The sequence below is a fragment of the Cavia porcellus genome, unplaced genomic scaffold (assembly GCF_034190915.1).
Source record: "Cavia porcellus strain 051 isolate PalLab524CR breed Dunkin Hartley unplaced genomic scaffold, mCavPor4.1 scaffold_8, whole genome shotgun sequence".
Classification (NCBI taxonomy): domain Eukaryota; kingdom Metazoa; phylum Chordata; class Mammalia; order Rodentia; family Caviidae; genus Cavia; species Cavia porcellus.
In genome coordinates, this window is record NW_026947491.1 from 59,890,486 (window position 1) to 59,904,563 (window position 14,078).

Below are 14,078 nucleotides of genomic sequence, written 5' to 3' on the forward strand. Positions count from 1 at the left end.
CCACAAACATGTCCTAAAAAAAAGTAAAATGCATTGTCAGCTTGGAAAAATTTCACCTTTTAAAGGGTTTATTGGAATGGAACCTCACCATTAGTTGAAGAGTATATGTATTAGTGTGTACAAAGCCTCTGAATTTAGTCTTTGAAAAATTCACAACAGTAAGGCCAATTTCTATATTACAACAGTAACAGAAAAGTCAGAAACAAAAAAGTTAGTAATAGATGAAGGAGGTCCCTGAATGCCAAAACATTTGTATTTTACTTTGTAATAGGGAAGCACTAAACGTTTTAAATAGGTAAGCAGCATTATAAAAACAGTATTTTGTTCTGCTTTAAAGGGACTATAGAATGAGCTGGTTATCGAGACAACAGATTGGAAGAGTAGAATAATAATTATAAGAGCAAACTAGATGATTTTCTGGAACTTTCTATGTTGTGTGCAAGAAATATTAACTATAAATATTATTGTTATTCTGTAGGCAATATGTAGGCAATACACTAATCTTATTTGTGGGGTATCTAATTTAATTCTTAACACAACCCTATTAGGTAATACTCTGATAAGCATCATTTTACTGTTAATGATACCAACATTCAGAAAGAAGAAAACGAATTTCCTAGGACAGAGCTACATGGCAGTAAACATGATTTATATTTAAGGTGTTGAATATACATCCAAGATATAAAAACTAATATACACAAGACAAACTATGATTTGATGCTTGATTGAATACAGGCTAAGGAAAGGATTATCAGTAACTGAGGTTTCAAGCCTTGAGAGTCATGCAAGAATGACCTGAGTATAGTTACACCAATTAGCATGGAAAAATTTTAGAGAAGAAAAAAATTGTGATTGAAATGCTCAAAGGAAATTGCATGAAAAAATGTTGTGATGGCTGAAGGCTTGGGCAAAATGAAGGAACTAACGGCGTTATTGGGTGGGTGGAGTGGAAATACACACACATACATACTTGGGACTAAACAACAGTAAAGAAGGGAAATTGCGAGACCAAACCACACTTTTGTATATTAACTATTACTGTCAATAATAGTTCCTTAAAATATACTCAGCAATATTTAGAATGTAGAAAAGAAACGTCAGGTAACTTTAACTGAATTTGATGTATTTAGAATAGAGAACCTTTTTTTTTTTTTTTTTAAATTTTTGCTTTTGGGAGGCTTTTAAAGGTTTGATTTTAAGAAGGGTAGCAAAAGGAGACCGAATTTTTCTTGTCTCTGCACTGGGTTCTCTTTCAGATAGGTGTGCCAGGTAGCTCCAAATCCACCTATCTCAAATCCACAACTAAATTTTAGGTGTGGACCTCTTAATTGCAAAATTTATGTGAGAAATCTCAGATACTAAACGGATAGACTTAGTAAATAAATGCTTTGATATTTCATCTCTGACGGCTAGACTTTTATGTCTGATCGAATAAACTAGCCATCTGTACAGTCAAATCTACAGAAGTTGAATGCGAAGATAGTCTTAACTATCTTGAATAAAACGAGTAGGCCCCGAATACAATCATTTGTGGCGACTCAGTATTGTTACTAAGGTCCTGCTAGAATTAGGCCGTGGGCCTGTACCATGGAAGAAAGAAGTGTGTTTAACTAAACGCCCGGGGCTCCATTACCTCTACAGGGGCAAGGAACTAGGCCCCTGCCAAGAACACCAATGTATCCGCAATGCGCTTGTCCAAATGACAGCAGCCTAGCTCTGGAAACATAGCATAACAGAAGGATTCAGAACAAAAAAAAAAAAAAGAAAAGAAAAAGAAGCAACATTAGACTGTGCTGAGGGCAACTGGAACGCAATGCAGAAAAAGCGCGCACATTGCTTGAAAGGTTCTATCAATCACGCTACCTCGCTAGCCTGCAACTCCCAGCAGTCTCTCTTCCCACTAGAGCCAGTGAGGAAGCTCCAAATCCCTCTGGCCAATCGTACACTGACTCAGTGTATCGCACGATGGAATTCTGGGATTTGTGGTTTTCACGTGGTAATTGTACATCATGGTGGGTTAAGGCCACGCGTTTGATTCGAAAAGAAAGCTCCTTTTTAGTTCTTTGGTCTGCGGACCAACACCCTATCATCACTTATGGTCCTTATCTTACTTAAAAACCAGAAACAACTTCTCTGAAAGTCACAAGGAAGAAAAATCGATCTACTTTTGGATTAAAACACGCTTTCCACACTCTTCCGCTGTCCTTCAACCGTCGCTCTGGATATCGCGAGAATAACCCGTGTGTTCATTGTTGTCCCTCCTGTAAGGCGGGTCACACGAAGACTGACAGAGTCCTCAGCCAACAGAATTCCTCTTTACCCAGAGCCACCAAGATGTGCGTGCGGAGGCCTCCGTGAACTCTAACCTTAGCTTTCCGTAGCGTCTCTTGTCTGCCGCCCCCGCCCGCCGAGCGGAGGAGGCGGGTTTTGGCCTCTTGCCCTAGGGAGCGAGTGCGAAGGGAGTGGGAGCGAGACGGCCCGAGTGGAGGTGTCTGCCTTCTCCGAGAGGCCCTGCTGCGCGCCCCTCCGCCCATGCGCTCGTTCTCCCGCGAGTAGCGCCGTCGTTAGGCCGGTCCTGTAACTCCGCTTTGCCCGGGACAAGCCCACGTCTCGCCAGGGAGGGGGCATCCTGTGGCGGCGCCTGTAGTCCGCGTCGGCGTCGCGCTGCGACCCTGGAAGCGGGAGCCGCCACCACCGAGAGGAGGAGCCCCAGCAGCGGCGCCCGCGGGCTGCAGCACCCACAGCGTTAACTGGCGGGATCGAGGCCGTCAACATGGCGAGCGCCTCGTACCACATTTCCAATCTGCTGGAGAAAATGACATCCAGCGACAAGGACTTTAGGTGAGGCTGAAATTCGATCCTACCCCACTTCGGGGTCCCCCATCCGCGGTCCTAATGCTCATGCAGACCTTGCCCCACCCCTTCGGCCTTCACGGCAGTTTCGCTCCCCCGAGGTCTCCAGCCCCGCTCGTCGGCTCCGGGAACCCAGCCGGCCCTTGTCCCGCCCCCTCCCCCATGCTTTCCTCCGGGCCGTTGTCTGCCGTGGTCCCCAGCGCGCTTCTTTCTGTTCCTTTCATTAAGCGCCCCCATTCCATTCTCCAGGGTCGAGATTGCATAGGGGCGAACCAGCCAGCACTGTGAAGCTGGGAGCTGCTGTGGCCGGCGCTGGGGCGACCGGGCCTACCCGTTGGCCCTCCGGAGGCGCTAGGCCCCTGCTCGCCAGGGCCCAGGCTGCTGCTCACTGGGGGACGCAGCAGCTTCTCCCCGTCTGCAGATATGAATGGATCTGGCAGCACAGAGGTGGAACGATTAACTTTGAGGTCTTTGCTGATTGGGTTAAATAGTTTGGTGAATTCCTCTTCTGGAGGTGGGAGGAAGGGGGAGGGGAACCAGAATGGAGAAAACTTAGCCCTTGGTGTTTTCCCGCCAGCATCTCTGTCATAATTCCCTTGTCAGGTAAAACCACGCAGGGTCTCGGAGTTTCAGTCTCATATATCCAAAAATCACTGCCTGGGGGATGAATTGCTAAACCTTGAACTGAGGAAACCAATCTTAAGGACTGGTGAAGATGAAGCTTTAGTATAGCAGTTGTGTTCCAGGGGACTGGTGTACTATTGAGTCCCAAGTTTTGTAACATGCGGCATTAAAGATTTGTTGTATTTTCAGATTACTGTAGTCCCCTTCCCCCGACATACTGTGGCGACAGTTACATTCCTTCCTGTCTCTTATTATTCACAAATAAAAGCCTTTATCAAAAAAAGTTAATTTCATTAATATTTACATTGTCAATTGTAGTGCTTTAGTAATTTGTTTGCGTTTTAAAAGAAGACAAGTGTTCTTCAACTAAAATTGTGGCTGAAGAGTTTGGGGGTCTTAACACCTGCAGTTTACCTAGTGGGAAGACTTTGTGAGAACCATGAAAAAACTAACGGATCTGATTGATGTGTTGGCATATTGATATGATCAGTGTGATACTTGAAGAATCGTTTAAAGATTGTATTTGCAACTTTTGACAGTTTGCTGAAGTTAAAGATTTTAGTACTGTGACTAGGGTGTGTGTGTGTGACGTTTGTTTTAGATATTAAGAAATTTTAGATTTGTGTGGTTCTAGGGCCAAAATCAAGATTATCAAATGTAATAAAATTTTTGTTTTGCTTCAAGGATTAGGATGCTGAGTACTTTTAAAGTTTTGTCTGCTTGAAAATACTTGAATGGAGCATTCATACAACTTTGAACTATATATGTAAGATGTGTGATTCACTTTTGTGCCAGTTCTGCTCATCTTGTGAAAGTACTAAATTTCATCCTGATCCTGTTTTAGTCTCAAGGTATCACTTTTACCGTTGTGCAGTTTGGCTCAACTAGACAAACTCAGGTATGAGTAATTTGTTTAGAAAGTCTTAAGAAGAAATCGTGTCATGTCTGATACATAATATGTGATTACTGCTTGGAGCATCTTGAGAGCAATTTTACATCATGGAATGCCTAATATGTAAAGCACTTTTCCTTGTGCTGTACTAAGGAATGAAGAGGATAACAGTGCTACCAAAATGAAAAAGATTTCTTTTGGTAGAATCCAAAGTGAATTTGACCTCATCACAAGTTCTGGGTTCTATCTAATCAGTGTGATTCTTGCTTGTGAACTCTGAGATCTTGAGCAAGCTGCTTAATTTGAAATGATTTTCACTTCTGAGAGATTTACATGTGGATAATTACAAAAGGGTGATTAGAACAGTTTGGTTATAGGCATAAATATTTAAATTTCTATTTAATCCATTTGAAGTGCCATCCTAGCTATATCTTTGTAGAAGAAGAACGTATGATTTATAGGCTCAATTTATTTAAAAATTACCTAATACATCTTTTCCTTCATGGGTTACTATTGTGCATTATTTGAAGATGGGATGTTAAGATTTAGGAGAAATAGGGTAGCATTGAAAAGAGAAGTATCATTAACTTGGCACTCTTTGAGAAACATTTTTGTATCCCAGTGGCCAGGATAGTGTGTGTCACTTACTGACATTGATCTTGGAGAAAATATTTTAAAAATTAATGAGGCTGGGCATGGTGGCATACGCCTGTAATCTTAGTTACTTGGGAAGCTGAAGCAGAAGGATCTCTGAGAGTTTGAGGTTAGCGTGAACTGCATAGTGAGTCCCTTTCTCAAAAAAAACCAAAAAAACCCCTAAAATTAACAAATGCTAATTCAAATAACAGTTCAGAACAAAAATGAAGAAACGTTCTTTGGAAAGAATACCTTAGTTCTTTTCATCACTTTTTTCCTCTGCAGTGATAGTATTCAGACTTACTCCACCGCAAACCTTTATAATACTGTGTATTATTTTTAGTTGAAGGACATTTAGATGTGTGTGTGTTCAAAAAGTAAAAGGTACAAAGTGACAGCCAGTAGGCAGATGATTCTGTAGATAACATTAAAAACTGTAATGTGAAAACCCTCTGAATACTCTATTCATCTAATGCAATGGGTTGAGACAACTGTTACTTTATAGGTCTCCACTAAAAGTGTTACAGAAAATCGAGTAAAGAAAATGTCGTTCTTTTATTTATGCATACTTCTGCTTTGCTTGATTTTTTTTAATCCTTATTAAATTGTAGTAAAAGTGAGTAATAACAGTCTGTTACAGTTGAAGAAAGTGAGATTTGAATTAAGTGTTTTGCCAAAGTTGGTTATGTGGTGAGTCTACGGTTTTTGGTACCTCTTTGCCCATGAAATTTTGTTGTGCTGTGCTACTTCCCCCAGGTTTTGACTAGAGGACAATACAAGGCACACCTTATATTGAAATTGCTTAAAAATTAGACTTACTGAATATTTTGTAGCAGAAGATGGTTTTACTAATTGCTTGAGAGGGACTTCATAAAGTTAAAATGCTTGCCCTCAGTAAGGCTCTGCTTGATAGTGGTGTAAAAAGATATCCCAAGGGCAGTATATGGCTAAAGTGAGATTCAGGTCCATAGTAAAATGAATGAGGTTATGAAAATGAAATTCTAGGTAGGGATAAATATGAAAGCACAGGATAGAAGGCTTGACTGGCATAAAGGGAGAAGAAAATTTTGACTGTAGCTGGGAATTCTTTAAGGCTGGGTACCTTGTCTTACTGAGCTGAATCCTTAGTTCCTTGTTCCTTCTTTCAGTTAGGTATTTTAGTTTCAGAGTAAGAGGAGGAAGTTTATAAGAATTTTAAAACACTTCAGGAAATCATTGTAAAATCAATAAACCTGTCAGTACTACTTGATACAGTCTTTTAATTTTAAACAAAATAAAGTAAAAATAAAAGTTTCAAAACAGGCTATAGTAGGTAACATTAATTAATATATTGTGTATTGTTATATTCAGAGTAGTTCAGAATGCAAGATAATAGGCATCAACTAGAGGCAAAAAAGTATTAGCATACAACTTCAATGAACTAAGAGAAACCAGCTTTTAATTATCTTATATATGTATATGTATGTTTTTTCTTTTCCCTTTCCTCTTTCTTCCTCAGTTTTAAACAGGTTCTACCCTATTCACAATATCTCTTGTACATTTTGGATCTACTGTTTCTTACGTTTATTTACTGTTTCTTACGTTAATGAGACAATATGATGTTTACATATGTGGGCCTGATTTATTTCAGTTACATGAATATGGTCATCTATTTACCTATAAAAGTTAAGTTTCTTTATGGCTGAGTAGTATTCCATTATATAAAAACACAACATCTTTTTTTTTTTTTTTTTTTTTTTACCCATTCCTTGGTTGATGGGCATTTGGGATGTTTCCAAGATTTAGCTTATTACAAATTATGCTGCTATAGACATGGGTGTACATATGTTGCTGTGGCTTGATGTCTTTAATACTTCTTGAAAAATACCCAGAAAGGGAATAGCTGGATCCAGTGGGACCCCAATCCTAGTTTTTCAAGTGTGGAATCTCCACACTGATTTCTAGTGGTTGCACTAGACTACACTCCTACCAATAATCGAGAAGGGTTCCATTTTCCCCACAACCTCACAGCATTTGTTACTGGTTAATTTTTTGATAACAGCCATTCTGGAGTGAGATAGAATCTCAGTGTTTTAATTTGTGTTTCTCAAATGACCAATGATGTTGAACGTTTTTTCATACATTTATTTGCTATTTGCATTTCTTCACCTGAGAAGTGTGTATTCATCTCAGGTGCCCATTTTTGGATTGGGTCTTTGAATTTGGGGGGCCTGATTTTTTTTTTCAATTCTTAATATGTTCTGCATATAAATAAATTCTTTAGGGGGGCAACTGGCTATAATTTTCTCCAACTTTGTAGGTTGCCTTTTTTCTTGTTGGGGAAATCTTTTTTTTTTTTTGTACTAGGGATTGAACTCATTACCTCACACTTGTCAGACAGGCGCTTGTGCCACTGAGCTAAATCCTCAGCCCTTTTTTTTGGTGATTTCTTTTGTTGGACAGATGCTTTTTAATAAGGTGAGATCCCATTTGTTGATTCTTTGTAGTATTTCCCATGCAGTCTGGATTTATTCATGAAGTCTGCCTATATGTCTTCAAGGTAAAATTCACTCTTGCAGAATAAAAGCGTTTTCCAACTTTATAGTGGTGTATGTTACTGATGTTATTTCTTTAGAAATACTGAAATGATCTTGACTACTTTTTATTGGAGAAAGGAGTTTTTAATCAGAGGAAATAGATTTGTAGGGATTAAAAAGCAATTTTGTGGCACTTTGTAAGTATTCTAAGGTTAAAGGTAGTGATTTACTTGCTTTTCAACATGGTTTTTCTTTAGGTTTCAGGATACATTTATTGGCAATGATTAGAGTTTACAACTGAATAAAAAAGGATGTCACTTACGATATTTGGAAGATGAACAAAAATTAGTTTTATTCACATTAACAATATTAAGACTATTCCAAGTTAATTCATACCCCTATAGGAAATAAATGAGAAAAACTAGGCAGCAGTTGCAGTTGTGCCAGATTAAAAGTATTTGGTTTTTTGGTGATAGCTCATGTCATCTAGCTTTCTGGTAGTCAAGAGTAAAATTGTGTAATGTACAAGAGAAGAGGTTTTGAAAGTTTGTGCATTGTAAAGAAAGCGTCCATTTCTAGCTTTATTTCTGTCTTTGTTGCACTTACAATGAATAAATTTTTCCCTCAAGGACCTTTGGTTGAGTAGAATAAGTTGTATAAGTTTCAGACTGTGACTGTCTTGTTCATTACTGTGTTCACACAGTTTAATATAGTTTTTTATGCTAATATCCCCAAAATATTTGTTGAAAAAAATGTATTAAGAGCACTATCACCTGGTTATATTCACCTGGAAATCTCATGTTTTTAATACTTCTTGGAAAATACTCAGAAGGGGAATAGCTGGATCCAATGGGACCCCAAATCCTAGTTTAAGTGTGGAATTTCCATACTTAAAACTCCACACTTGTAACATTTTACCTTCCTTCTTCCAACTTGAAGCTTTCTTTGTCCTGATTAATGGCTTGTTCAATTATCATTCATTGAAAGTCTCCCAAGTAAAACACCTTGATGTTACCTTTCTCTGACCTTTCTTTTATTTCTCTGATGAGTGGTTTTCAAGTTAATGTTCTTGTCAAAGGCCTCTTAATCTAGTCTGCACATTCTGGCCATTGGAATCACAGCTGGTTTTTCCCTTCCTAACTAATTCCCAGGACTATAAGATAAACTCCAAACATCTTTGTGTTGTCTTAGATCACAGAAACTGCTTTAAAATTTATAACAGTTGACTTAGTAAAATTTTTTTGGTTATGTATGTGACATGTAAGCTCTGAGTACCAATTTTTTTCCTCTTGAATTTATAAATATCTATGGGCTTATTCATTACAGGAAGAGAGAATACATGCTAAGAGGTCTCTCAATAAGAGATTGCTAGAAGAAATTTATTTATTTGGATAATTTTGAGAAAGGTCTAAGAAGGCAGAACTTTCCTTTAAATTGAATAGTGTCAGAAAAGGCAATTCTATAATTTGCTGTCTTAATATTTTTTTTGTTTGTGTTTTGGTACCAGGGATCAAACTCACGACTGTGCACTTGCCAGGCCAGCACTTACGCTGCTGAGCTAAATCCCTGTCCCCTGTCTTAATAAGTTTTATAGAGTTTATAAATCAGAGTAATATAAATACCTTAACTGATAAAGAAGTAAGAGTTAGGCCTGGGGATTTAGCTCAGCAGCGTAAATGCCTGTCTGGCAAGCGTGTGGTTGTGAGCTCAATCTCTGGTACCCTCCCATCCCGTCCCCCCAAAAAAGAAGAGTCACTAATTTAACTGGAGAGATGGAATCTTTGGTATTTTTTTTTTAACAGTTGTTGCTCAATGACCTTGTTTGACATGGATATTCTATGAGATTATGTCTAAGAAACTATCCTTTATTTGTGAATATCAAGTTAGTTTTAGTAACATTGAGGTTTAAGTGTGAGTCTCAGATCAGTTTCTAAATGGCACAGATTGCTTTTTCTTTCTTTCTTGGTTTCCATGTCTGGCCGGTGGCAGATGAATTTAAGGTTGTATGGAATTAAATGAATATCTTCACTCTGGCTGAAATCTTAAAATTAAAAACATATGCATTCTAGAAAAGTAAAATGAGTGTTTGAACCATGTAATGTGACAGTGACTATACAGTAACATTCTCTAAAGAAGTTAAGCATCAGCTGTCTGTAGCACTAGGTCTTGTGGTTTTCTTCTTCTGCCTTCTTAACTCATTACTTACTCTACTACATCTAATCTATTTGAAGAATTACTCACCTTACGATCTCAGATAGTCATTATTATTTGTAGTAACTATTCTCTATGGTCACAAACACTGAATTATCTAATACTGAACCACTGCTACTAGACGAATAACAGGGTTAGGTTCTTGTGAACCCTTGGTCACAGCATTTTGCTCAGTTCAAGTCGTAATCTGTTTTTGTGTGTATGTTTCTGTTTAAAGATACTTTATTTTAATGTGTATGATGGATTCATTAACACTGACTTTACTGCCAGTAGCACTATAAGCTCATACCTGAATGAAGTGTGTCAACTACAAGTTTGCAGTTAGGAATGCTAGATAGCACTTAAGTACTATATGTAGGTGCCATATTAAATGGTAAAATTACTAGCAGAAAGTATGAATGTGAAAAACATGGCACAATATAGACTGAGGATACTTGTTAACAGTGTAAAAGCAGAAACTAGGAGGCAGAGTTCTACTGCACCTGATTATGTATTGAGTGACTCAGCTTCTCTGCATGTGTCTATAAATGATCATAAACTAGGTAGTAGTATTTTGGATTTACAAATAAAATTTAACATAGGTGAAATTGTACATGTAACTTGCAAATAATAAGGATCAACTGCATGTATAGTTTTTATTGATAACTCAGGTACTGTAATTTTTCTCTTAAAACTACAGCAATAATTGTCTTGACTGGTCTCCATTCAGTGGATACCATTCAGTCTAGTGGTGAAGGTTGATTTTCTCCAAGTATTGTCCATAGTACTAGTGGTTGAAGTAGTGGTTATGAAAGACTAATCTAATTATTCCACTTAATTCCTATCTCTGTCCTACATACTACACTTTAGCTTCTCATTGCTCTTAGAATAAATACTAAACTCCTCATATGATCTACAAATGTCTTTAATTCTTGTGCCTTTTTTACTTGGCATAAGTTTTCCCCCTTGCCCACTCCTAAATAACTCTGTACTCCTAGTCTTGAAAACCAATCTCCACTTAGTCTTTTCAGCTACTTTGTTATACCATTGTGTTTTCTTGATGACACGTTTCTTTAATTCATTGCATTTATATCCATTCATAATTACTTAGATTTCTAGTCATATGTGGAATTTTAAAAAATTAATATACTTTTTACCAGACCAGTGCAAGCTCCAGACATCAGGGATTGTGTCTGCTTTGGTTAACCCATATACAGTACCTGATAAGTAGTAGATTCTCATTATGTACTAAATGAACATATAAGATCATTCCCAGCTTGACCTCAGTCTACATTACATCAGCGTCTTGTTATATTTCTTTATTTACTAGGTTTTCTGTACTCCAGTCAAGCTGAACTCTTCTGTAGTCCTTCATTTTGAGGAACTCTGCTGCTCTCTACCACCGCTACCGCCAGAAAGGAAAAAAACATTTCAGTCGCCTTCTACAAATCCCCTTTTTTGTCTCTTGAAATTCAAGCAGGCAGTTCTTTGATATCATGGTTTTCATATGCTCTTGGGTATTTAAAAAAAATTGTAAGAATGTTATTTATCTGTTGGTAAAACTAGGTAAGAGGAAGAGGCGGAACGGAATCTGCACGTGTATCATCTCATTCCTTAGAACCATACTTAGAACAATAATGTCCACTTAAGTACCATTTCCAAGTTAATTTTTAATTGCTATAGACAACTGTCTAGATCAGTGAAAGAGAGTATTTCCAGAACTTTCTGGTTTCAGAAGCATCAGTGAGAAGTAACTCAATACCTCAATTCATTTTTTCTGATGATTAAAAATAGTATCGCTAGTTTTGCTAGTGTTCATTTCTTTTAAAAACTTCTTTAAAAAAGATATTTAACCATTAAAGATTTCTGAAAATCAGTAGACTTTATTACAATGTAAACTCTTTCAAGGTTCAAAACTTGAACTTTTTTCTCCCATCCTTAGCCCTTTGCTAGGGCTTTCCAGCATGATAGGCAATGAATAAATGATCAGTGAAGGAGTAAATCTGTATACTAGTAGAACCAACTCAGAACTGTAAACCAACTTTCTGTTTGGGATTATCTGCTTTTGTACTTAAACTGATAATTACTTTGTTCTTTTGAGATAGATAACTGGCATTGCAGAGGTCCCTATGGATTATAATAACTATTTATTTGAAATGTTTTCAGTACTTTGTGTTAAAGTGCCTGTAATAACGTGTTGTGTAGTTTTTTCTACTTTAGAATATTGAAAATTAATATAGCTTTGGTTTTTTTGTCTTTTTTTATTATGGGAAGGAGCTTCCAATTAGAATTGTCACCTTTTTAAAGTACCTGTCTAATGTGTTTTTTATTGCCCCAATATAAATATAAGCATTTCTTTATAAGCAGTTTCTTACATGCTTCCCCAAGGTTAAAATTATGACAATTCGTGTTAAATGGAATACTAGTTGTTAGAATTACTTTGAAATTACCTTAGTAGTAATAAATTGCTCTTTACCACATAGTTTATTGCCCATATTACCAGACTCTCTCTAAAGGTGTGTAAATTCCAGTAGATGTTACTAAGTTGTATTTTTTAACAAAAACACAGGTTACCAAATATTACCAAAAATATTGTACTATCTGTCTGGAATTTTTATCTTGTTTCATTTTTTAAGAATTTTTAGTTGACTAGTGAATGTTTAGTGCGTCTGTATATGGTACATAACAGCATATTAACTTACTGAATATAGAACTTAAAAATACTAGTTTTTACTCATCTGGATCTAGTTAAATGGTAAGTAGATATTTCAATTGTATTCTTTTCATAGATGGAGTCTAATAAGAAAAATTCATTTGACTTTAAAGCAGTCTTAAGGTTTTGAATATGATTACTTCAAATGCTGAGAATCTAATTTACAGTAATAAACTGTTTGACAACATATATGAGAAAAAAAATCCATGACTATCTTAACCTCTATTCAGGTCTTTAATATAAATTTGAGATTAGATGATTGATCTCTTTGTGTTTCTGTCAGACTTGTTAATAAACCTTCCTTTGGTTTTGCTTCTTAGGAGGGGGAATAGATGTCAGATGGAGCAACTTTCTAGAATTATGTCCTCACCATTTTGAAAATAAACCTATAGTATTGACAAGAGTTGGGGTAGGAAAGGAATTAGTGTTGGAAATTTTCTTAGTAGTTATTTGTAATATGTGATTTTCGCTGTAGCATGCAACAATATCATGTAAGGAAGATGTTCTTAATGTGTGTGGTTAAGGTCTTTCCAGATAAAAACATACATTGAAAAGAGGACCTGTTTATTTCCCCTAAAAGGAACAGTACGATTAATTAAAATGAACAAGCTCTCACTGTAGGACCTGCTGATAAAGTAGAAATCAAGACTAACCCAAAGAAGATAATATTGGATAATATTAGTTGCCTATGAGATATGCATATCTCATATATGATGTATCAGATAGATGTATCCCATGATAATAAAAGAACATACTAGGACTTTTGAAATGTCTATCTGAAAACAGTGAATTTTAAGTTTATGCTGTTATCTTTTTCTTTGGTAATTTTAATTTACGAGTACTTAAGATGAAATTTTGTAGTAAAATGTGCTATAGTCCTCTTGAGTGAATGGTGTATTGGATCTGAAAAATAAATTTTTATTAAAACTTCAAAAATTTTTGAATTAACAAATTTTAATTTTTTAATAGGTTTATGGCTACAAATGATTTGATGACAGAACTACAGAAAGATTCTATCAAGTTGGATGATGATAGTGAAAGAAAAGTAGTGAAAATGATTTTGAAGTTATTAGAAGATAAAAATGGTGAGGTACAGAATTTAGCTGTCAAATGGTGAGTTGTATTAATGTTATTTACCCCTCACCCCCAGTTTAAAAAAAAAATTAATGATGATTATCTTGGATACTTTACTATCTTTCTGGAGCTTTTGGTTTTTGTTTTTTTTTTGTTTGTTTTGTTTTGTTTTTAGGATTTTTAGGTGACATGAATGTTCAGTGTTTGTGTATGGTACATACAATATATTAACTTAAACAATATAAAATGTGCCCTTTGAGTGCTTATGAAATATGTATAGATTATTCTAGAAACTATGATTCTTTCGGTTACTTTATATCGTAGCTTAGTGAGGTAAAATTTAAGAATCAAATGTTTAAGGAAAATAAAAACTAATGAATGGATAATAAGGTCCTTACCAAAGAATATCAGCAGTTAAAACATTGATGATCATGGGCTACTGGGGTTAAGAATCTTTCCTTAGAGTTGTGGAAGTTCTAATTGTCTTTGGTAGTACGATAAAGCTAGGAACTTTGTTGCAAGTAGATTTCTTAGTGGAGTAGAAAAATAGAATTTTGAGTAAATTCCCTTAATGTATTTG

At 36.3% G+C, this 14,078-nt stretch overlaps 1 protein-coding gene across 1 annotated transcript in view; it reads left to right on the forward strand.

Moving 5' to 3' along the window:
• Positions 1-2,388: 2,388 nt before the first annotated feature.
• Positions 2,389-14,078, forward strand: part of Cand1 (cullin associated and neddylation dissociated 1) — a 39,302-nt gene continuing 27,612 nt past the window's right edge. Inside the window, exons 1-2 of the mRNA XM_003476104.5 lie at positions 2,389-2,841; positions 13,394-13,537. Of these exons, the coding sequence (XP_003476152.1) occupies positions 2,774-2,841; positions 13,394-13,537 (212 nt within the window). The 5' untranslated portion in view covers positions 2,389-2,773. The remainder of the gene's footprint in view (positions 2,842-13,393; positions 13,538-14,078) is intronic.